Source organism: Hakea prostrata, chromosome 11 (genome assembly GCF_041222555.1).
Source record: "Hakea prostrata isolate BN-2017 chromosome 11, UWA_Hpros_2, whole genome shotgun sequence".
Classification (NCBI taxonomy): domain Eukaryota; kingdom Viridiplantae; phylum Streptophyta; class Magnoliopsida; order Proteales; family Proteaceae; genus Hakea; species Hakea prostrata.
This window is the reverse complement of record NC_142610.1, coordinates 8,605,828-8,631,464: the sequence shown is the minus strand read 5'-3', so window position 1 is coordinate 8,631,464 and position 25,637 is coordinate 8,605,828. Positions and strand designations below refer to the sequence as shown.

The 25,637-nt window shown below is 39.3% G+C and overlaps 3 protein-coding genes and 1 non-coding gene across 6 annotated transcripts in view; 3 read left to right on the top strand and 1 right to left on the bottom strand.

Annotated features, from left to right (window-relative positions):
- The window catches only part of LOC148999924 (uncharacterized), a 33,235-nt gene extending 21,870 nt beyond the window's left edge, over positions 1 to 11,365 (top strand). For 2 of the 3 annotated variants that reach the window (XR_016170706.1, XM_089139749.1), the window contains one exon: positions 10,538 to 11,365. The gene's annotated coding sequence lies outside the window, so the exon portion shown is untranslated. The remainder of the gene's footprint in view (positions 1 to 10,537) is intronic. The other variant, XR_016170707.1, reaches the window with a different exon arrangement.
- Positions 11,366 to 14,945: 3,580 nt separating this feature from the next.
- Positions 14,946 to 18,693, top strand: LOC148999923 (uncharacterized). The gene is made up of 4 exons (XM_089140963.1): positions 14,946 to 16,026; positions 16,589 to 16,659; positions 16,765 to 17,008; positions 17,097 to 18,693. The coding sequence occupies exons 1-4, from the start codon at positions 15,907 to 15,909 to the stop codon at positions 17,298 to 17,300; spliced, it is 639 nt and encodes a 212-aa protein (XP_088997089.1). The 5' UTR covers positions 14,946 to 15,906; the 3' UTR covers positions 17,301 to 18,693.
- A 2,239-nt stretch (positions 18,694 to 20,932) lies between these two features.
- TRNAL-UAG (transfer RNA leucine (anticodon UAG)) lies at positions 20,933 to 21,012 on the top strand. Its single transcript has one exon. It is a non-coding gene; the product is annotated as a tRNA-Leu (tRNA).
- Positions 21,013 to 22,318: 1,306 nt separating this feature from the next.
- Positions 22,319 to 23,374, bottom strand: LOC148999921 (chaperone protein dnaJ 8, chloroplastic-like). The gene is made up of 3 exons (XM_089140795.1): positions 22,980 to 23,374; positions 22,808 to 22,876; positions 22,319 to 22,726 (listed from the first exon to the last, which is right to left on the bottom strand). Exons 1-3 carry the CDS (start codon positions 23,199 to 23,201, stop codon positions 22,538 to 22,540), a joined length of 480 nt encoding a protein of 159 aa, XP_088996921.1. The 5' UTR covers positions 23,202 to 23,374; the 3' UTR covers positions 22,319 to 22,537.
- Between the last annotated feature and the right edge of the window lie 2,263 nt (positions 23,375 to 25,637).

Genomic DNA, 25,637 nt, shown 5'->3' with positions numbered 1-25,637 from the left:
GCTAAATCAAGTAGGGAAAGATCCTCCGTACCGTAGCACAGGTTCTCTTCCGATCTTGCAAAAGCATCTAAAAAAACAAGTCCCCTGAAGGGTAAGCTCAAAAGAACTTAACAAGTAGTTCAATCACAACAGCTATCTACACACAATTCAAAGCAAACATAAATGCAATGATATGAGACAATGAATGTAAGTATGCTTCTAACTCTACATATGCTAGTCTCTAGTGGCAGACATGCTTTAAGTCATAACACCATACTTCTCTGGGTAGGTCTCAAATCACTCTCCCTCAACCATCTTGGTATCTTGAGTTCTCCTGTGGTAATTGGGTCCTGCATCCCTCTCGGACATTCCATGGCTGGGGTTTAGGTCATTGCTCTCTCACATCATCATTGGTCTGAGTATTGGCGCATGTCAGGGTTAATCTTAACCTAGTGCAAGTCATCTACTGAGTCACATCTACTTAGGGTTAGATAGATACGTCCATTCCTTGACTCTCGCGATCCTTTCCGGTACCTTTCCCACTAGAGTCACCATCTCCTTCCCGGCTATGTAGACTCTTAACCCTATTGGTCATCCACAAATAGTAAACGGGGAAGCTCTCATGTCCTCCCTCGAGTTGGTTACCAGTCTTGAGCGCCCATGAGCCCAAGTCTACTACTGCAACCCTACCAATGAATGACCCCCACAATGTAATTCATGTCCTCTCACGGGTTGGTTACCGGTCTTGAGCGCCCACAAATCTCCATTGCTGCCACGGGTCACTCGGTCTCATTTCCCCTTCCGATAGGGTCAGATATGACAAGGGTTTCCCTAGCTAAACACTTCTAGACATGCCCTAGGTGTGTCAACCAGTAATTAGGGAAAGAGTCAAGGGGCACCATAGGAAGGCGTCCCATACCACCGCCACTGGTGTCCAAAGACAGAAATGCCAAAAGAGCATTCCCCAATCCACAACTACAACCTAGGCATTCACATCACATCATGCTTTCATACATATCACAATTAAGTCCAAATCACATTCACATAATTCATAATTGAATCCAATATGTAAATCACAATATGAGTAACCTACTGTAATTACAAAAGTAATATAATGTAAAGAAAGTAAAATAACAGTAGCTAATTCATGCATTCAAATCATATCATAACAAATATGTAAATATGCATATTGTGAGTGAACGTACTCACCTCGAATTCCAAATCTATAACCTTCAAGTGAGAGTTCAAAGAACAAATCCATAATCACCTAAACAGGCTTAAACAAACATGTATTGAACATAAGGAACAAATCCAAAAGATTGGAGTCGAAACGGAGGCAAAACAAAGCAAAAATCAGCTACTGTCATTGTGGGCTGATTGGCTATGTCTATTGGGCAATCAACCCAGGCAATCGACCCAGTGAACAGTACGAAACATAAAACCCTAAATCAGTCATAACTTCTTCGTTTGAAGTCCGATTACTCCGAAATTCAAAGGGGAGTTCCCCAGAAACATACTAAGACTATATATGAAGGTCTAAGCATCAAACATGGTCAAAGGGATAGAGTTCTAATCGAATCATAACAATTAGGGTTTTACCAAAGACAGTTCGTGTATCTCACGGAAAGACTACAGAGAATGGGTATTCACTCTAGGAAAGAAAGAATAGTATTTCAAAATCAAGAATTGGCATTGAGGAAGGGTCTAATCATGAAAAGAAATCAAGGTCTTCGAATGGATACCCATTCTTGAAGGTTACCCAAGATTTCCCTTCAAAATCAACCAATAGCAGATTCTCAAAGTAAAAGAGGGGAAAGGGATTCACCCAAAAATTATGGGGATAGAAGGAAAGATTGTAACAATGGCGTGAGACATTTTTCACAATCACAGAGGTAGATAGAAAACAAAGAGAGAGTAACTCATGGTCTCATGCCAGATTAAAAACATGGAACATCACCATATGGCTTCAAGGGAGAACATAGAGTGAATGGGGATTCACTCTAAGACTATGAGGATCAGAGAATAGGCCATTACATAAGTGTAATATCTTCCTCACAATCAAAATAATTAGAAGAAATAGTAGAGAGAGTAGGTCTAGAGAGAAACATATCGATTATTAACCTTGAAGAAGAAGATTCGATAGAGAAACTCTAATGGATGCTTGGGGATCTTCCTTGGCTTCGAAGAGGAGGTTCTAAGGTCCTCCCACGTTCTCTAGAGGCTTAGGAACATAATGGGGTTGATTACCACGAAATTCCAATAAATAGAGCATAAGAAACCCTAAAAAATAGAGTTTTACAAAATTGCCCTTGCTTGTGGGTCGATTGGCCCAGTCGACCCAGGCAAACAACAAGCCCAGATCAGGGAATTGTAGCTCCAAACCTCAAAATTTTCAATGGGGCTTCTCCCAACTCAACAAGCAACTTACCTGGCATTGAGGGACCTTCCAAAACTTGTCCAACTAGGCCACAAGTCCATCAACCAAACTCTTCAACACTAAGATGCAGTTCAACACCAAATTAGACAAGGTTCCAAGTATGGGACTCCATCATCAATTTCCATGGGTTTTGATTCAAACACCATGTCTTCCACTGAGATGGCCCACAAGGTCTTCTTCCTTCACTTTGGGTCTTCGGATCTATACTAAGGGAGAGGTCTGACTTGACTTACTAGGACCTTCCAAAGATAACAACACTGTACTCAAGGTCCAACTTCAAGGTCAAACATCAATCAAGCTCTTCTTCATCCAAAACAAATAAGGTGTCCAGGTTTGGGTTAGGTGGGATTTCACACTTTCAGTTTCTTGAGGCATAATTGTTTAAAATATCAATCCTCTAAATAATCTTCAGCACTTTGTATTTGTTGGTGATGTTATTAAATCCCAACTAAAAAATTGAATATCAAAAGTTGGAGAAGTAATCATCTGGAAGTAAAAGGTTCCCCAATAGATGGATTGTATCATAACATATCTGACGAGAATATTAGCGTAAGCAAAATAAGCTATCACAGTAAGCCTGGATATGAATCCTAGTTGATTCCCACTCCATAAAGAGTATTTATGGTTTCTTCATCCGGGTATGTTAAGATTCAATCTTTGACGAGTAAAGGCAACCAAGGTGTTCTGCAAGAATGTGAGTTTGGCTGTTCTCAGTTCATCAATTCATGACTCATGTGCTTAGTAATGAAACCAGGATTGGTAGATAAACTCTGCCGTTGTTTTGAGATACAGCTGAGTTGTATGAGCCATGAGGCACTTACCAGGAGTCTTGAGAAGATTCCTTCCATCATGTCTCTTGGGAGCATATGGGCTGCTGCTGCTGCTCCCCTATACTTTCTTCTTAAGTTTATTCATGTCTTCTCTCCCTGCCTTCCTCTGATTTTCTTTCTTAAATGAAAGTGGAAAAATCATTACTGAAGAAGTTGCAAGGGAAAAGGTGCATATATTTGTCTATATGTTGTGGTTTCAGGTAGTGAAAGATGGATTCAAGTGGACAAAATATGGAGAGATCACTAATGATAACCCATCTCCTCCAGCTTATTGCAAGTGTTCCATGCTTCCTCATTGTTCTGTCAAGAAGGTAGTAATAAATATACAGATCTTGTTTCATCAGTTTTACTAAATAATTGACAAACATTTTAAATAACAGAGGGGATGGGTCATTTTGGGAGTGGTGGTGGGAGGTTTTTTTTTTTTGATGAATAAATAATTAAATTACCAAAAGCCAAGGAAAGACGAAAGAAACAAGAAAAGGGGGCAAGAGAGAAGCTGAGAGACTCCAAGAACTAACAAATAGCCTATTTCTTGGATAATCTACAACAAGGGGGGGGGGAGAGAATGCAAATACAAAAAAACATCAAGTGAGGGGCAAGAAAGTAGCTGAGAGACTCCAAGAACTAACAATTAGCCTATTTCTTGGAGAATTAGCAACAGGGGGGGGGGGGAGAGAACGCAGTCTCGAAAAAACATCAAAGTAGATGGCATTCCAAATCATATCAATTGAATGGGATTTGGAGGACCATCTTCGCATGTTACGCTCCCACCAAAGATGGTGAATAGTGGCGGCAATGACAAGCTTACCCACAAGATCACAATCAGAAGTACCGGCAAAGATTCTCAAGATCCAGTTCCATTCATGTGCAAAACCAAAAGAACGACGGGATCTAGGCCAAATGGATGCAAGGGCGCGGGTCCAAACGGAGCGGGAAAGAGGGCAACAGAAAATAGGTGGTTAATATCCTTTGAACTATTCCAACAGATGGCACAGTTTGGGTTGGCAGGAATGAGACGGCTAATGAGAAAAGCTTGGGTAGGCAGGGCAAGGCTAAGGGTTCTCCAAAGAGTAAGGGCATGGCGAAGGATGTGGCCTTTGAACCAAACAAGAGGGGACCAAGGGGTAGAGGGAGAAGGGGTTCTCAGGAGGTTCCAAGCCGATGTAGTATAAAAGGGTGGGGGTGCAGCCAAACAATGCGGTCATCGGGGAGGGGGGATAAGGGGGGGAGGGAGCTCCAAACCTGTGTGAGACTGGGGTGGGGGGAGGGGGACCAGGAACCAAAAGAGATGAATGAGGAAAGGGGGGCGGTTTTTGGGATACGGGTGTTATAAACGGTTATGGGGCCAAGGATAGAGTACAAGATACCCATCGGATGCCAAGGATCTAGCCAAAAAGAAGTGGAATGACCAGAGGAAACACTAACAGAGATGGCAGGGAGGGCCCGATCATGGAGAGTCAGGAGATTCCTCCAGATCCAGGAGGGGTTGGAGGGGAGCCCAACAGTCCAAATCGAGTCAATCTTGAGGAGATAGGCATATACCCAAGAAACCCAAATGGAATCATGTCTGGAGGCAATCTTCCATATGAGTTTCATAAGACAAGCCATATTCATATCACGGATACGGCGGAATCCGAGACCACCCTCAGATTTGGGACGACAAATGGCTTTCCAGCTAATAGGATGAAGGAAGCGGGAGGATTCCTGACCTTTCCAAAGGAAAACACAGAAAAGGGACTCAAGAGAATGGATGATAGATTTGGGAAGGGAAAAATTACCACACCAGTAGAGATAGGAGGATTGGAGGACAGAGTGGATAAGCACCATTTTCCTCGCAAAAGAGAGAAGCTTACTCTTCCAGAGTTGAAGCTTCTTTCGAATATGATCAAGCATGGGGGAGCAATGGTGGCGAGTGAGCCTACCAGGGATGAGGGAAAGACCAAGATAGGTCACAGGAAAGGAGCCAGGGGAGAAACCAGAGAGAGCCAGGAGGGCGGCCCTAGAGGAATCAGAGATACCAGAGAGAAAGATGGTGGATTTCTCAAAGTTGACTTTAAGGCCAGAAAGGGCTTCGAAACGGGAGAGAGTTTCAAGGATAGAGGAAATGGAGGAGTGGTCAGCCCGAGAGAAGATCATAAGGTCATCAGCAAAGGCAAGATGGGTGAGCTTAAGAGAACGACATTTGGGAATGGGGGAAATGAGCATCTGATCAGTTTTGAATTGGATAAGACGGGATAGCACTTCCAATGCTAAAGTGAAGAGATAAGGGGAAAGAGGGCATCCTTGACGAATACCAATACGCGAGGAGAAGTAGCCAGCAGGGGATCCATTGGTGATGACCGAGAAATGAGGAGTAGAGATGCAAGTCTCTACCCAATGGACAAAGGTGGGGGGGAAGCCCATCGCCGAGAGAACTTCACTGATAAAATCCCAACGAATAGAATCAAAGGCTTTATGAAGATCAACCTTCATAAGAGCAGCCGGGGAATGGCTAGCTCTATCAAAGCCTCGGACAATTTCAGCACAAAGGAGGATATTATCAGAGATGCTCCGACCGGCGATGAATGCCGACTGATTGGGGCTGATAAGAGAGGGGATATCCAATTTAAGACGATTGGCCACTATTTTGGAGATGAATTTGTAGATGAGATTACAGAGCGAAATGGGACGAAAATCAGAGAGAGAAGAGGCACCAGGCTTCTTAGGGATAAGGCATACAAAGGTGTTGTTGATGGTGGCAAGTTGAGACGGGTTAAGGAAGAAGCTGCGAATTGCATGAATAAGGTCAGGCTCGATAAAGTCCCAAGTAGCTAGGAAGAATCCCATACTGAAGCCATCAGGACCGTGGGCCTTGTTGGCTTTGTGGGAACGAATGGCAGAACGGATCTCATCAGGGGAAGGGATAGTGCACAAAGATGGAAGAAGGGAGTGGTCTAAGAATTTATTAAGGATGGAGGGAAGGAAGGGCGGGCGAGAGGGGAGAGAGGGGGGGAGAGGAGGTTAGAGAAATAGGAGACGACTTCCTCCTTAATACTGGGAGGGTCAGAGATCCAGGCACCACTCCGCGAAAGGAGGCAAGGCAGGGAATTGAAATTGTGGCGGGCTTTGAGAGAGCGATGGAAGAAAGCGGTGTTGGCATCTCCAAGCTCAAGCCACTTGATCCGGGATTTTTGACGAAGAAAACTTTCTTCCAGGGAGACTAGGGAGGAGAGGTGAAGGGAGAGGGCTTTCTCCTCATTCGCCCGGGAGCGGCAAAAAGGATCAGACTGAACGAGTGATTGGACATTGGAGATGCTCACCCGACACTCAGAGACTCTAGAAGAAATATTACCAAAAGTAGAGGAGTTCCAAGAACGAAGGGCCATTTTGGTGTTTCGGAGTTTTCGAGCAAAAGCCACAAGAGGAAGAAAGTGACAGTGGACAGGTTGGGACCAGGCATCCATGACAGTGGGGAGAAAAGAAGAGTTAGAAGTCCACATATCAAAGAATTTGAAGGGTTTGGGACCAAATGAAGGATGATCAAGAAGCTTGATATGGCAAGGGGAGTGATCGAGAGGAGAGGGGAATCATAAAGAGCATGGCTAACGGGGAAGAGAGAGAACCAAGGGATATTGACAAGGAATCAGTCAATTTTGGAGGCAATGCGGGCGGATCCAGTCCTGTGATTATCCCAGGTAAAACGCTGACCAGACCAACGAAGATCAAAGACTTCCGCATCATTAATCCAAGAAGAGAAGCTGTCGACAGCCGCAGGGTCAGGGGGGTTACCTCCAATACGTTCATTAGCGAATCGAACAATATTGAAGTCGCCCCCAATACCCCAAGGCTGGCCGAGCAAGAAAGAGGAGATAGAATGGAGGTCATCCCAAAGAGGAGCCCTATCCAGCTGGCGATTGAAAGTTGAAACCATAGACAATTGAGAGATAGAAGGAGGGGAAACAGGTAGAGGAGAAGAGCAAGGATGGCTGGAATTTTGCTGGGTCCCAAAGAACCCAAATTCGGCCATTAGGGGAATGAGACGAGTTGGAAATGAAAGACCAAGAGGGGGCAATGGAGATGGCAATCCGACGGGCATTGTCACAGTGAACATGGGTTTCTAATAAAGCCACAAAAGAGGCCTTTGACTCACGTATGGACCGTTTAATTTCAGGTTGTTTAGCGATTGAGTTCAGGCCTCTAACATTCCAAATGATAACATCAGTCATTTAAACAACAGTGGGGGGGAGCAGAAACTAAGCAACCAAGAGAAGGGGAAGGGGAACCATCCAGTCTATCATGCATGCATAAGTGACTATCCAAACTACAGTGAGGGCAAATCTCACACAGGGATGAGCTAATAGGGGAGGGGGATTCAAACATGTCAGGGTCAATGGTGGAGCCAGAGCCAAAGGGTGAGGCAACAGGGGGTGATGGCAGGCTTTGCAAGGGAAGGGGGGCAAGCAGTGAAAGGCTCAGTAGAGGTGGTTAGGGAGGTAGCTTAGGAGACGGTTGCAAAATGGTTGAGCTTGGATAGGAGGAGCAAGGAGAGGCGATGGGTAAAGGTAAGAGATGTTTCGGTGGGCTAAGTGATTTGGCTTTTGAAGTGGGGCGAGAGTTAGAGGTGGATGGGTTGGGCTTTAAAATGGATTTAGAATTGGAGTAGTTCAGAGGAAAAAATGGGTGAGGGGTCGAGGTCTGTGGGCTTTGGATAGAAGGCCCATGAGCCCGGGAATGGTGAAAGAAAAGGGATGAGAGGGGCGGTGATGTGTCGTTAAGTGAAGGGTTCGATGAAGGGTATTTTGGAGATATAGTAGTATCGTGGGAAGATGGGATCGGTTCAAAAGAAGGTTGACGGTTTAACAAAGGGGGTATTTGCAGAGGCTCAGAGACCCTGGCAGACCTAGGTTTTGCACGAGAATGGAAGCTTACCTGAGAGGAAGATGCCGGACGTACCAAGGAGCTCGAAGACCCAGATAAGGGGAGCTTGAGAATGCCAGCACCGTCAGTAGCAACATCGTCAATGGTTGGAGAAGAAACAACAGTGGCAAAGATCAGCGCCAGGCGAGCAGGATCAGGAGGAGCAGAAGCAGTATCAGACATAGCAGCGGCGACAGTCACAGGAGCAGTAGTTGTACGACGATTCAGTTTTTCCTTCCGTCTTCTGTATGTCTTGCCGGCGGGAGGAGAAACTGGTGAAGAATCAACGGCGGCAATCGAGGGAGGAACTAGCGATGGATCAACGGCGGCAGTCGAAGGAGGAACTGGCGATGGATCAGCGGCGGCAGTCGAAGGAGGAGCAGTGGCAGACGAACAGAAATGAGTTCCAATCGATCAATCAGACTTCTGGGAATATCCGATTAAGGAGGAATCATCAACTCAACCACAGACGGTGACGGAGCAATACGTGTAGGAGAAGCGGCAGTGGCAGCAGGCGAAACCAATCGATGGCAAGAGGACAGAGCAGCATCGGGAGAGGAATCTTTCGGCGCCAGAGGAGCAGTTGGCGATGGAGCAGCAATACCAGCGAGCACTTGTGAACTTCGTGTCCAAACGACAGGCAACCAAAGCACCAAGCAGGGATCCAATCATATACGATAATCTGACTGAAGTGAATACCAGAGTCATCGGCTATAGAGATGCAGGGAGGCAGAGGCTTGGAAGCAGGAACCTCAACACAAATACGAGCATAGGACAATCGTTCAAGTCTAGAGCTCTTCAAATCAGAACGAAGAGGGCGCCCCAGAGCAGAACCGATGCGGCTGAGACACTCTCTGTCCCAAAATTCCAGAGGGAGACTAGGCAAGTTGATCCACAGGGGAAGGGAGTTGAAGTCGACCCTGCGGAGGCATGGAAGGTTCCCAAGGCTTGATGAAGATAGGAGACTTTCCAACATACCAAGGAGAACCATTGATGGCCTTCAAATGACATGCAGGAGAGGCAAACTTGAATAACAGAATCCCTTCGTCAATGATAAAAGTATCTAAAGAACCCAAGGAATTCCATTGCTTAGCCAAAGAGGACTTGATAATACCAATGGGAGGGCAGGGGCCAAGAAACTGCCCCAGGACAACATTCTTCCAACGAAGGATATCAGGGCCGGTAGCAGAAGAGGGGCAACGCACCAGAGGGATGGGGGCTTCAGAAGGAGGGATGAAGGAGAGGTCGCAGGAAGGGGTTTGGGAGGAAAAAAGATTGTTCCAGGCTTTCGACAGAGGGGGGTGGGAATGGTAGCAAGAGCGGAGGGCTGAGAATGGGGGGGTGGCGACGGAAGAGGGCAGGGAGGAGGGGGGAGCGGTGGCGGAGAGTGGGGAGAGGGACGGCGGGGAGGAGAGGATTACCGGAGGTGGAGGGGGAGAAGTCATCGGTCGCAGAGTTCATAAAAGGAAGATGATGGATGAAGTGGGTATTCCTTCACCGACCTCTATGTGGTTAGGCGTTTTGGGAGTTAAGAAAGGGCAAGTTTGTCTTTGAGGATGACTTAACTGCAAAAGTAACAGATGGGGTGTAGTTGCAATGCTTTCTATGTAAGAGAGGAGGTAAAGGTGAATGTAACATTCCCTTGAATATATTGTACGTATAGTAACCAAATGATTATAATTTGCACTTTTGCAGGCCTTAATTTGTTGTCACAAATAATTTCTTAAAAATACGTAATAAATGCAAATAGATATCTTACCAGAGGGAGGCATAATTCTTGCATTTTTAGTCAGCATCCTTAATTCTATGTTCATCATGGAATTGCACTCATAGTTTTGGAGAACTTTTGCAGTCTGTAATTTTACTTTTATTTTTAATTTTTTGGTGGGTTAGCATGTTTTGGGTAGATGATCATAGACTCGATGAGGAAACAAGAATGTAGGCTATGTGTTGCATTTCTTGAAAGTTTGACATTTGCAGAACTTTTTTATTGTGCTCATATATCAATCATATTACTTGATTTTTTTAGATCCATCATCATATTCTGTTGTCCAGAGCTTGATATCGTTGCTCATCTGAATGCTGAAATCTCTGCGCAACTGTTCTTGCTGTATTAAAATTTGTACTGTCATGTTTTACTTTAAATGGCTGCATGTTTTTGCAGTGCGTACCAGTGTTTGAATATCAGTTGCATCTGTACTAGTTGTAAACCTGCGATGATCACATAGACTCTTAGGTTTTTGATTTCAAGTTTTTTGTGAATCAGAATCGGCTCCATGTGCTCAACTTGAGCCCCGAATCAGTTCCATTTTGAAGTAAAATTGGTGTAATCATGTTTTTTACTTTATCATTCTTTGTTATTACAATACATAATTTCACCATGTTTATACAGTTTCATAATGCTCATCTGTTGTTGAACTCTGGGACTCAAAATATCAGAGAAATGGAAAGCCCATGAAGAAGCCAAAGGCCACAGAGCCATAGATGCCTTAAATATTATCAGCAAAGGGATATACCAGAGACCAAAGGTGGAGAAAGTAACCTGTGATTCCAAAGGAGAAGTTTTGGAAATCTCTCCAGACTTGAGACTTTAGTTGAAGGGTAGCTCTTCTTGTGTTGCAGGGGCAAGGGGGGCAATCAGGCAGAGACATCGATCTTTCAAGAATATCAATGTTCAATTTTCAGAGGAGATGAGAGATGAGATGTATTAAAGCATTTGTATTATTGTCAGCTCATTTCAATGATACAAGGAAAGGTCAGTTTGAGTTGAAAACATCGAAGAAACCAAATGCAAAATTCTTCAGTGACTGTCAAATTGGTTCTCATTCTATTCTAGGTGTATGAACTCAACTCTTGAAACAAGGAGTTGTCAACCACTTCCATAATGTATTAGAAGAGCACTATGGACCTTGGGCTAAGATATGATGGAATCACATTAGTTCAAGGAGGTACCAACTCTGATCAAGTCTAATAGGAAATATCCTCCATTCTTATCAAGACAAATTAGAAACAACAGCTGCAATGGAGGCATGTTGAAGCCAAACTGTAGATTGAAGAAGCTTATCAAGATTGTAGAAAGAAAAAGAAAATTGTATCTATTGTGTTTTTTTATTTTTGTATGTAACTATTTGGTCATTTTGATTTTTTATTGTCTTTGATGACTTTGGAGTTTGTGTTTTTCAAATTACTCAACTATGACATTACTAATACCAAATTTTGACTCCTCCGTGTGATCATGATATTGAGCCATGGCACAATGGTCGACGAATCATAGTTATAGTCTAAGGTCAAGGAACAAAAACAAAATTCTCGACAAAAATTGTTGAGGTAAAGCTGTATAAGAAAATTATCCCCTCCACTTGTATCGAAGTGTTTGCCATTGGATTTACCCTTTTTCTATTTGGTTATGAAACGTCTAGTGTGATCATAAAGTGCGATAGCTCAAGTGAAACAAAAGAATTGCTTCTCGTTGTGGACCTCAACATTAAATGTTTCAAACTTGACCTAATCTTGATCTTGATCCTACCAGGTTAGGTGTGGTCGGGTCAAGTTAGACACTTAACCCTAATCCTAACTTAGACCCTGGCATAATTTTATATTATTATCGTTTTTTTTATACTAAAAACATCTTGCAAGACAGAAAATTAAGTTGACCCTAGTCAAACATCAACTTGACCTTTAATCTAAAGGCCATCCTAACCAGACTTTGACCTAGTAAGGTAGAATTTTCAGTTTCGAGGGAGGTCAAACTTCCATTGGTCAAGGCAAGGGTTCAAGAAAAGAGAATTAAATAGTTAGTTTTTGAATGGAATGATGATACCCAATTAGGGCTGCTATGTAATTGGGCGGCCAGGATTTCTCTCCAAGACTTGAATCCAACTTAAACCCGTCTTACTAACTTGGGCCCATTCCCAGCTCAACCTTTTGTCCTTGACTCTTAAAAGACTTCCAAATTCCAATCCTGTCCCAATCTTACCTTTCAACGGTGGAATAGGAAAGATCACGGTTATCGTACGGCGAGAGAGAAGAGAACGCATAGCACCGATTAGAATTTATTATGTGGGACCCATGCAAAGGCCGAATCTTCTTCAACATACGGAATTTACGATCAATCTAGAAGAGTCGTTATATCATGTTTTCATGTGTATGAATGGTGTGGGGTCAGCACGGCACGGAGAGGAGAAGACGAGAAGAGGAGGAGGAGGGGGAGGGGGACGGTGGGCCCCACATTAATGGAGGAATTTGTCTCTGCGGGACTCTTTGTCATCTATAACACCAAACTTGGGTTTGCACCCATCGGCATTATATATAAAGCCAAAATCCATGTAAAACATAAAAAAACTATTCAATCCATGTAAACATAAATATCATGAGCAAAACATCATGGTTTTCTTTATCACATGGTATCTCCTGCAATGTTTAAACCATTGGTACTGAGTGATTTTAAGAGATGTATCAACTTTATTGAGTATTATAACATTAGTCAATATTTTTAAAAAGTACACAAGATGTATCGATATCGACAACATGCAAAAGTGATACATATTGGCTTGTATTGTATTGTATCAAGAGGATATTTTTTAGTGGTTCAAACCATGATGTCTTGTATGGCTCTTAGAGATCATTGTTGTTGACGTTTGAGGATCCGCACGCACACCGTTGTTGTAATCACACTTCTTTAGAGCAATGTTTAAACCATTGTTAGACACCCGATTGTGATTTTAAAAGTGTCTTCACCCCAAGATCATCAACCCAGGTTTATTGAGGTATTATAACATTATGTCAATATATTTTACTAATGAGCTAAATGGATTTTATAAAGACCTCAAAGGCAATGGTGAAAGGGTAGTCGAAATCGATAAAAGTCCCAAGTCAGTCATAAGATATTTAATATTGGTATAGTATATCTATCTGTATAACATGGGGGATACTTAATTAATAGTGGTTCTTTTATATAAAAACCACGATCGATCTTGTCATGGCCCAAATAAAACCATGGATAGACACAATTAAAATAAATAAAATATTTATATAAAGTTTTAAACATATTTACAACAATCATAGAGGTATAATCTCATCAACCTTGTCACAACTATTAAATCTACCATCGAAGGGTTGCTTAGTCAATAATGACTAACACCTCTTGGTGAGGATACAGATTATGATGCTACTTGTGGCATATTGAAATAGTCTCCACATGTCACATATTTGAATGGCATAAAATAAAGAATGGGAAATTGTGCCAGCTGGTCGGATGAACATCATTCCCAAAACAACAAAACTACTAATTCCCACAAAAAAAAAATCCTAATAAGATACAACATGTCACGGATTTGAATGGCAGAAAATAAAGAATGGGAAATTGTCAGTGTCATCCCTGTGAGTTATTCAATTTGTCAGATAGACCCCCTATTACTAGCATTGTTGGTATCAGTTAGTTTTTACTTATCTATTTTTCAATGTTACCGTATATCATTAGTTTTCAAAACACTACTTATGATGCATCTTCCAAACTTTGTGCATATTTATAATTGGAAAAGTAAGTGGTCATAGATGATAGAGCGAGACAACAAAAATGAATCCAACATGGGTTTTTTGTTCAAGGTCATTCGTATGTTTTTAAAATATTTAACTTACTTATATCAGTACTTAAGTATGATTTACTACTAATAAGAGGTGTCTTTGATATATTTTTACTCTATAAGGTGTCTTCTATAATTTTTTTTTGGTGGTGTAAGTATAAAGTTTGTGATTGATAAATTGGATAACTCAAATGGAAGCTTGTATTTTAGAATATGTATTTCAGAAGAAAAAATATTCACGTCAGTGCACTTTTTATTCCAAATAACAGGCCAAGATTTAAAGCTTGATTTTAAATTTAAAAAATCCAACATAGCCTTTGCTTTCTTAGCTAAATATTTAGTATATATCTACACTAGGTGCACAATAGAAGATTTTTTCCATAATTTTTTTTTTTGAAAACAAATAAACAGGGTTTAGCAACCTAGAAAAGAAAACTACTTAAGAATGCAAATCTTATTTGTCAATATTTTCTCCTCCAATTCTTGAGGTGGATCCAAAAAAGTCGTAAAAAAAACCGTAAAAGTTCCTCTAAAGAAGTCAGTCTCTTTGTGAAGAATTTTTCTGCAAATTTTCTAGAGTTTGTAATTCTTACTTTAGGTGGCATTAATTTTAAGGGGCGCGTTGATAATTTTCCATGAAGATTCCATCATGGTTAGCGGCTTGACGCATGCCACATCATAATGCGGGTTCGTGGGTCTGACATCAAATTGGAATGTATTAATTTTTCTCATATATAATTATTATATTAAATAATCCTGGTCATCCAGGAATCCTTCCTTGTTGCAGGTCTCTTTCTCAAAACAGAAAAAAAAAAAAAAATAAAAATAAAAAAAATTAATAATAATTTGTCCCCATCACTGCAATAAAATACAGACGCGTCACCATGAACAGAAAAAGTGGAACAGACCTGATGAAGAAAGACGACCTGGACCAGATAAACAATGAAGAAACCCAGAAAGATTTAAAAGGAAAACTGAGCAGGCCTGTATTTACAAGTATATAAGAAAAAGAGGTGTAAACACCTAATCTGTGTTTCACAGTTCACACCAGCTAGGGACAAATTTCACAGAACAGAGTGCTTTGAGCAGCTTTCTTCATTTGAATTTTTGACCCATCTTCTCAAATTCTTTTTTAATTAAAGGTAAATCTGAATGTAAATTAGGAAGATCATAAACTCTTTTTCAACCCAGAAATGGTAGTTGGGGTGAGATTCATTGAATTAAAATAATTATTTAAGAGAATTCCTGGTTTTAATTGACAGAGAAGGTTTGCAGTTAGCTTGTCTCAGGGGTTGTTTGTGGTTATGTTTTAAAGAAGGAAAATGAATGAAAGAGACACAATAGGGAAGTGGGTTTTCTTCTGGAAGACAGAAAGTTTCAACTTTTACAAATTTAGAAGCAAACCCAAGAGGAAGTAGACGGTATTTTAGTAATTTCAGTAATTGTAGATAACCATTGAAAAAGAGGAGAGAGAGAGAGAGAGAGAGATGTGGGGGATCATCAGCATCAAACCAAACTCAGATGGTACAAGACCATAAAACTGTAACACGGCTGCTGCTTTTTCTGAACCCTTAAGTAGTTTACATATCAGATACCTCCTCCTGTTTCTCTCACATCACCAAACCCCAAGCAAACACCACCAAACAAAGAGAAGAGGAGAGAAGCTAACAGATCAGCCCTTCCTCAAAAAACAAAGTCTCTACCCAAACAAAGACTCAATCTTTCATTCTCTCTCTCTCATTCCTAATGGCCCAGCTGGACCAAAATTTATGTAGAAGAAAAAACAGAAAAGAAGGAAAGATGGGGAGAAGATGGAAGGAAAGAAGGAAAGATGTCTTCAAACCTATAGCAACCGAACCACCATAAAAGTGACTTTCTCAGAAATACCCTTCTGCAACCCTCCGCAAAAATCTATCTTCATCACAACCCAAAAAATTTATTTCCGATTTATGTGGGCTTTTCCTTGTTGTCTTGGTCAGAGTTCCAGTGAAAAGAGGAATCCTTCTTCCATATCTCTTCTGCTTCTTTACTTTTATCTCTCTCTCTGTTACGCTCTGTGTCTTATCTGTCTACAATTAATTGATTGAACGGTTCTTCTCCCCTTCCAGACTATTCTTTTCTTTTCTTCTTATTGTGGGTTTTGTACCGCTTCTTTGATTTCTCTTTTCTGGGGGATGCTATGTTGAAGAGGATGAAGAGGGTTGCTATGGATCCTTCTCCTTCCTACATGGATGATGAAGAGGTTCGAGCCAGGCTCAAATTTCAAAGTCTCTTGCAGGATTACCAAGAATTGTTTAAGGTAAGATCTTTGTTTTCTTGTTCTTGAAACTTGGGTTCCCTTTAGATCTGTTAAAAATCTAGTGTTTCATCCGGGTACGTTTTAGATTTGTGCTTTTGCATGAAACTAGGTTTCGTCTGGGTACGTTTTTTAGATTTAGGTTTCCGTTCCTGAATTTTTCAAGATTTTAAGTCGTTCATGTTCTTCCTTTTGGTTTGAGCCCTGCAAACAAAGACAGCTTCTACGTTCGCAAAATTTTTGTTTAGTTTTTATTGGTAGATCTTCCAAAATTTATATGTTCTCGCAGATTTTGGTTATTCACTGTTTCTCTGTTTTGTTTGAGCGCATCCTGAAGACCATCACTTCCAGATTTCTCTAAATTTTTTTTGAGTTCCTCGTGTGAACTCTCGCAAAATTTATAGATTGTTTTGACATCATGATGTGATTCTTTAAAAATTTCTGCAGTAGTTGGGTGTTCCTCTTAATAATTTCCTATTTGCTGAATTTGTTCTGTTTATTTCATGGAAAATTTTGCCTTTCTGTCAATATTCTGGGTGGTCCTAATGTCAAGCTCTTTTAACAGGAAACAGAGGCTACAAAGATTCAATTGCAGAGAACAAAACAAAGAAAATCGTTGCTCAAAGCTGAAGTCCGGTACAAAATTTTCCCCCCTTCACCTGTTTCTAGGGTTTAAGATTTATAACTTGGGTTAGCTTTAGTGGTTTCCCCCTAAACTCTTGTATTTTTTTTTTATATCAGATTCTTGAGGAAACGATATAGACATCTAATGGCAGTTCGATCACAAAGCCCCAAAGCTGAACCAGCTCCTCCTAGACTTACCAACCCAGAAATCCGTGGTGAACTACTTCCTGAGAAAAAGAGTTACAGGGCAAAGGAAGCCCTTTTACCCAACAATCCAGTTCCAGAGAAAAAGAGTTACAAGGCAAAGCAAGCTGCTGCCCGATTACCTAACCATACAGTTTTCGACTTGAACCAGGTTTCGGTAAGTGTTTATTTACTCTGACAATAATCTATGCAGTAGTGAGGTTTGAAGCTTTTATTGATTGTGTGCCTGATTGCTTGTGATGCAGAGAGGAGAAGAAGAAGAAGAGTTTCAGTTTTTGGGACCAGTTGGAGTGGAGACACAACCAAGTAACTATTTGGGTCCTGTATATGAAGGTGATGAGCAGCCCACTGATCTAAACTTGGCTGTGTATAGAGATATTGGAAACGTGCCTAGTAGAGCAGGGAAGAGAAAGATTAGCTGGTCTGACCAAGTGGCTTTGAGGGTTTAGTTTGCTCCTCTTTGTTAGCTGATTTGCCATGCTATGGCGTTGAAGGGTTAAACCTCATTCCTTCTCAGTGTTACCCATTTCAAATTTCTTTGGAATTGTATAGGATAAAGATTGAAATTTATAGGTCTTACTGTTTATAGATGAAATTTTGTCAAAACAGTTCTCTCCATAAATGAAAATTTCAGAAATTGTTGATGCAATTGATCATTAGTTTTCTTTGTAAGTGATTGTATCATGGAAGTTAAATGGGTTCACTTGCTTTTCCCCGTTGCAATTATATTCTCAAGGAAGAAAATTGATCTGCCATATCAACACCTTCATGTTATGCTGTGATTGTTTAGGTACTGGGTTTCTTTGGCTTTGATTATGGATATATTGTGCCTTCATTTATAATTCAAAAGCATAGGTTTGTTATTTGCTTGGATTGGAAGTTAGCATCAGAACAATTCCTTACTGAAACCACCTACAGTTATATTTCCATTCCTTTGTGGAGCAATATGGAAGTTGGAATAATTTTCACTAATTATGGTTAGTGACTACTGTTTGTTGCACCTTATTTAGGTCAGACAGGTCTGTGTGGTGATAGTAGTGGTTAATTTCCAATCATTACATCTTTATCTCCTTCAATTGTCTCTTGGGTAAAGAAATTTTAGCATCAAGATCAGTGTTTTGGGACATTAGATCTATACATCATGGATATGGCTGGAAATCTAGCAGATCTACCTATTTGATTATCAAGGCTTGTGTCTTCTTGGGATTCTGTATTGCAGAAAACTAGAATGGTGTTTGCAGAAAGACAGTATTGTTGGTGAATACTATGGTTTTGTGGAGGTTAGGCTTCAAGGGAGGTGCCATTGGAGTTTGAGGTTCTGTACAGATTGTATCATCTTTCTGTACAGAAGGCAATTGAGAGAAGAATTCCCAATTCCATCTTCTTGAGTGTTGCTTGGCTCATTGAATTATAGAACTGTTCCTCAAGAGAATGAACTTCCTGCTATTAATGACTACTGCTGGAGACCATCATGGGGTTGTTGAATTTCAAGTGAGAAATTTTTTTGGATGGGTTTTATTTTGAGGGTGTGGGTTTTGAATGATATAATGCTGCATTGGGATCTGTTGTGGTGGCCAAACCAACAGCTTAGTTTTTGGGATCAACTGCATCAAACCCCTAACCTATTTGTGATTTATAAAACTAGGATAAGGAATAGCTCAGGACACAGTGTGGCACTTAATGGACTTGGTAGCAAACATGTATGATTTTCTTTTTTGGTGCAAAAAATACTTCAAACGTCCATGATTTACTACCCAAAAGACATTCTTGATTAGGCACCTGAATTCAATGATTGTACATTTCTTCCATCATGTATGTGAATGAATTAAATTTGTGAAATTGCTTCAGTCGTCTGCATTTAATGCGTATGACCATCAAATAGAATTTTGAATCGTCGAATCTAAAATTTCAGTTGAGATTTTGATCTAATAGCTCGAGTTGGTTCGCATGATGCATATTAAATGTGCAGGACTGAAGCAAAGTCATAAATTTGTGTGTGAATTTCCTGACTAAATTGACTCAATCCACCCATGAAGCTCACTTTGACCCTCTCTCTCCCCTGGTAGACCAAATCTGTCTATTCCAAAACGATGTCAATAGGAAGGAAATTATAAGTAATATTTTGATTATTTTTATATTATTTTGATACAAAGCTACCTTCTTCTAAACAAAGAATACAAGAAAGCACTCAAACACAACAGAATCATGTACTTATTGATATCCATATGAAATCCAATATGATATTTTTAAATTTAAGGGGCGGACTTACTAAGGGGCCATGGCTCCGGATTTTTCAAAATTTTAATTAATTCCCTTAAATTTTGGATTTTTTATATTAATTTTTTTCATTTTTCCACTTTTTTCTCTTGTCACATGTGAAATGTCACTATTTGCCCCCTCCCCCCAAATATTGAGAACAACTTTTAAATGTAAAATAATGGGTATAAAAGTCATCTCTAGTTAAAACTAACTTCTCAATTCCTATTTATTGTTTTCACTTTTCTCTCGCATCTTTTCTTCCTATTTATTCTCATATCTTTTTATAAACGTGGATTAAAGGAAATTTTTGAAAAAAAGTCGTATTAGATATTCAAAATGTCATTTATAATTAGAAACTAATTCCTCAATTCCTATATTCTCTCATATTTCTTCTGTCCTCTCTTTTCTTTTTTTCTTGTTTATTCTCTTATGTTTCTTTCTTCCTATTTATTCTTCCCTTTTTATAAGCGTGGATTAAAGAAAATTTGGGAAAAAAAATCTTCCCCACAATTAGGTATTCTTTTTATTTATCAATTTATTTATTGTTTCTTTTTTTATTTAATTTTATATTCTTTGTTTCTTTATTTTGTCTACAATTTTTTCTATTTGATTTTATATTATAAATAAAATGTCTATAATTAGTAAGATAACTAACTACCATTGGTTGCATTTCTTACCCTAAAAAAAATAAAGTTTGGTTTGAATCTGACATTTTAGGGTTGAAGCCATGTTTTATTTTTTTTTTTTTGGTACTAATGCTTTAATTTATCTATATCTTGTTAAAAAAAATTATCATTATTAATAATTTACTTATTTTTATCAAATATGTGTGGGCTCCACAAAATATATGTGAATTTATTCCTTAATATAATAAAATAATTCATACGTGGGACCCTCAATGGGTCCTTAAGGACCCATACAATATGTGTAGCAAAAAACCATTGGTGCTTTTCCAATCTGGACTTTCATTCTTCCCCCCCCCCAATATTGAATCCTGGTTCCGCCCCTGAATATGATACTAATTTACCTACTCAATTTCAATCATTTATGAAGTTTTGCTTTTATTTTTTATTTAAAAAATATTTTGTTTGATAGACTTTATATTTTATTCAAAATAGATTGTCCAACACCAATGCAGGCCAAAGTTGAGTAGATTGATCAAAAGAGGTTAACCAAACCCCACCAATAGGTAGTTGTATGATATAAATGATATTATAGAAAAAAAAATGATATAAACGAACTTCCACCGAAGAGAAAAGGGATTTCATTAACTATTTCACCTACTATGCCAACAAAATAAAATAAAGAATGTTTTATATGTATTCCCTAACTTTACAATCAAATGTTCTGGTCGATAAACTAGCAAAGGTGGTCTTATCAATTCCGCGCTCGACATTATGGCCGGTAGCCACTCTGTGGTTGGACGACTCTTTTGCTGGTCCCTCGAGCTTGTCTTGGTTCTCTAATCTTTAAATGGATGAACTTTATATGAAAAAAAAAATAAAAATTTACAATCAAATTATTGTACCCTCCAACCATGCAAACCTTAAAAAGAACTGTAAAAAGGGTGCAAAATTGTCAGTGAAAGGGAAAGATTTGAACTCTTCAGACCAAAAAATCCAACTGAATTGATTAAAATCTAAGTGCAATTGAAATTTCTTTGATGGTTTGGTTTTTAGTTTTTCTAATTAATGTGTTCAATGAAAAATTCACTTTTGCGTGTCTTTGTTTTACAAAAATAAAGTAACATGTCAATGTGTGGGAGAGCCTTATAAGGTAGTTACTGTACTTGTTCATAAATGCAGCAAAACTTGCATCGCTTGACAGTTTGGCCGAGTGGTCTAAGGCGCCAGATTTAGGCTCTGGTCCGAAAGGGCGTGGGTTCAAATCCCACAGCTGTCAATTTAAATTTTTTTTTTTTTTTTAATTCTTTTGTACTTTTTATTTTATTTCTCTTTGTATATGTTGAGATTTAACTTAATGTGTTTCTAAATAGATTGATCTCCTATCACAAGAAAATAAGTTAGGACTTTGAAGGAAGGATCCAAGGGGTCACCAACTGAAATAGTATAGTGGGCTATGCAACAATGGAGAAATCTGGAATAGGTCTCTTCAACGGTCGGTTCTCACCCGTTGGGGGCCCTCCCCGACGCTCTCACCCCAATCGTGGGGCCGGGGAAAAACACTTTTTAAAAAAAACTTCAAATTTTCACTTGTGGTATATATGTGCTTCCCCCCTCCAAAAAAAAAAAAAAAACCAAAACAATTCCCTGAAACATCAAAACAACACTTTTACTATATTCAAAATAATTGGGGGATAAGATCTTGTTGCATTCAAATTCGACTTCTTTAGGTGAACTGCAGTTGATTCTGGGTTGAACCTATTTACAAGAAAACAGTGAACACGGGCGGATTTAGGAGGTCAAGAAGCTACTTCCGGCTATCAAATCAAGACAAGGAAGCAACATTACTCCGAGAATGGGGCTGAGTAAAGCTATGGCATGAGTAGTTTTTATCTTTAAGGTAGGTTAGGGATTTTTGTAGGGTCAGAGTCCCCCAACCAAGAATTGAGACTTTGTCCAACTCGCGACTTGACACCATGCTAGAACACTTGGTGAAAACCAATCACAACAGACCTATTCTTGAAAAATTCCATCCTGGCCCAAATTTGATCTGATCAACACTCTGATAATTAGGATACATGAGCAATTCTTTTTTTTAGAACTCAAGTATACAGAGGTAGAGTCTATAGAACAGATCCTGTTCAAGTAAGGTCGCATACATGAGCAATTCACTAGAGGTGGATTACAACAATTGAACTCCTAAAAGAAGGGGGGGGGGATTTTTATGAATTGGGTATCAAATTTAGAATCTTACTCAATCGATTCCAACTTGTGACATATCTTCAATTTCATTTTCAATGATCTAGAATTCTTTGAAGAACTTGTTTCCTTTTGCTTCCTTTTAACAATTGGAGAAATAGAGATTGATTTGAAATTTAAGATAGCATTAAGAGATAACAATTTTTTTTTTTTCTTTTTAAGTTAAATAGTATAACTTCCTCCAACGTCATTAGGGTGGGAACCACACATGATAGGGAACTGAGACCAATTGAATTGATTTTCAAATATTTATCAACTAAAATATGGCCCCATGAATTATTATGTAATTCACAAAGGATTCCTTCTAACAAATAAATATACAGATAAAAAGAAAGTATTAAATTTAAGACTCAAAAAAGGGCCTTTTGGTTTTTGGAATGTTATTCTCTTCAGAAAAATATGTACAGAGGCTATCATTGATATTGTGTAGCACAGTCACACACACGACTCCACATCATTCAGAACTGATTGGGTCACTCAGATATTACATGATTGATGGCTGAGATTAATCATAATCACCATGCACAAGTAGAATGTTGGATAGATCAGATGTAAGGATTGATGTGGGAAGAGTAATCTCGAATCCCTGCACCTTCCCATCCCATCCATTCTTCCCACATATCCCAATCTTGATCACACATCCCTCTCATTGGTTCATTCTCATCGTAATAATCCGATGATTCATATTGATCAATCGCGTTAGTCTCTTCTCCCCTCAAGTAACTCATCACGACCTGCAAAAGAAACCAAATCATCTTACGAATCTTTTAAAGGACTTGATTCAACTCATTCCATCAGTGTAAAGAAAATCTTACATCATAAGCTTCCATAATGCAATTGAATTGGATACTGCAATTATTTGCTTTGCAGACATCTGGATGATACTGTAGAAATATTTTAAGAAAAGTTTCAATAGAGTAACTCAAACTACTCCATCAAAAAAGTTTCATAAAAAATTCAAAACTAAGTGAAGAATAAGAAGAAAACCTGCAAAGCAAGCTGGCGAAAAGCCTTCTTCACCTCACCCTCTGAAGCACCAGGCTGGATTCTGAGGGTTTTGTATTGATCAGTTATACTAGCAGGAGAAGAAACAGCAGCAACACAACATGCATTCATCTTCTTCACTCTTCTGTTCTTGGAGGAATCTCTCAGTGGAGATGAAGGAGATGATGTTGCACCACTCATCAAACCAACAGAAGCCATTGCCATCGTCAACAAGAACAACAAGAACACAAGAAAGCAGAAATCTCCAGAATCAACACAACTAGGGTTCTTCCTTTAAAGGAGCCAATAAATATCAATTTCCCTTTTCATGGAAACCATATAAAAATGGATAGAAGACCCAAATAATTGAAGGAGATAATGTGGAGAAGTCAAAGCGTGTGGGGGACAACTGGAGTACTGATTGATGAAGCTGGTTAGGTTCTTGATTTCTTCTCTTAATTAAAGAATCACAGGAACTTTCGATTCAAACAAATTTGATGATAAGATGGCTGGTATGATTTCTAGCGGTGGACTTATAAAAGAAGGAAATTGAAAAATGGTGGGGCTAAGGAAAGAAGAGAACGACGTGAGCACCTTATCTAGAAGATCAAGCTAAGGATGGAATTTGGTTAATTGAACATGTAATGTTGATTTTTCCTTATTATCTCTTGATTAATCTAATTTTAGATTTTATATCAATATCATGTTAAAATCAATGTTAGTTAATTGATCACATGAAATTGTTGTATTTTTAAAAAACTTAAAATAACAAGAAGGTTTGTTAATTTATTTACTGTTTATATAATTTCATAATAATCCGCCTCTTTGAAATCTAAAATGACTAGAATATAAACGACTTGAGATCATAAGATTGGAAAGATTAATCCTCATTTTCAGTCAAGAAGTGTCTATCTTGCTGATGTGGTGAAGAGGAAATCTCTTTCGACAAAGAAGGTCTGCCTATCTTTTCTCATTTTAAGTCAAGAAGTTCCTATCTTGCTAATGTGGTGGAGAGGAGATCTTTTTTTATAGAGAAGATCCGTCTATCTTTCCCTCCTGATAGTGTTGCAGCTGCATACTCTATGTCCCTCCATTCTGTACAGGACTCGTGGATATCTTTGATATCTCTTTTGGATTGTTTAAATTCAAACTTGCATTTAAAGTAATACTTTGTAGTAAACATGTAAGATCCCCAAATCATTTATCTGCATGGTAGAGGTTCTTTTGAAAAATTAATATTCATCCAAAATTTAAGATTTTCTTTTGGCGTTTGTGGGAATCCAGTTAAGTAGGTCCTTGCTCAATGGATAACAAATAATGTTCATTGAGTGTTATGTGGTGAGAATCCGGATCCTCACCCGTCGGGGGGGGCGGGCGCCCCCCCCCGCGCCCCCCCCCGGCCGGATGAAATTTTAAATTTTTTGTTTTGGTTTTTCGCTGTCGGACCATGGGTGTGGCTTGGGTGGCCTCCATTATTGTGGCGGGCGCCGGGCCCTGGCCTGCGTTTTCCCGGCCTGTGGTGATGGCTTGGAATTGAGTTGGCATCTTTTTCTCAATTATTGTTGGATCAAATTTGGGCAGCCGGGCCTACTAGGCCTTAGAACTAAGTTTTTCAATCACCCTAGTTTGGCCTCTCTCTCTCTCTCGGGGCTTATACACTCAAGGCTCATTTTGATCCATTTCAATGGGGTAGGCTTCATGGTATCCAAATGGGGATGCAAAGGGTGAAAGCTACTAAACACATTCAAATCAGTTAGATTTGGAGTAATGAAAGACCAAATTGTAGAGCTCCTACTATCACCTTAAAAGCATTCTCTTGAATTGCTTACATTGATGAAAATGATGAGGAAACACAGCTATAACCCAATTCCATAATCTGACATTCTCCCTATGTGTCGTTTGTTGATGACTATACTGTTTTCTTACATAACATCAAAACGTTGAAGTTAGGTTTATAAGGTAATTTTTTTAATTTAAAGTTAATCACAACCCTTTGATGTGACTTGTGAATATATGTCACACATCCATTTCAGAAATGGATTGGATTAAAGTTTGAAATATGCACTGCCTCACTTTGCGGCATGTACAATGCACCTGCCCCTTTTTGCATACTTTAGAAAAAACCACTAGCATTAGGCACATTTAAGGATTGTTTTCAATGAATGATTGGAGTCCGAAATAATGTTTCTGATATGATCAAAATACCCCTTATATATTCGAATAATCCAACTACCTTAATTATTTCTAGATTAAAACTCACATAATATAATAATAAAAAATATAATAATAACCAACGAGGGTTGGTCCAAGTGGTAAGCAGTTTGATCCGCTTAAGTCGAAATCTTGTAGATGCAAAAAATCCTTGCTGGGGAGACTCACCCACCACAGCCAAGTGTGACTCAGATCGAAATTAAAACCAATAAGAAGAATCCTTGCCTTTCTTATCACCGTAAAACAAATCACTTCAACCATACAAAAGTATAAAACAATGCAATTATCATTGTTTTCAAAAAAAGTGAAGAAAAAGGATAACCCCTACTTTAGTGATTCTACCAACAAAATTCAAATATCATCAAAAGCTATGATAAGGTGGAGTTCTATGATAGGGTATATCTTTATTCCTTCTTTCTTTAAATAAATATAATTATTCTTTCTAATAAC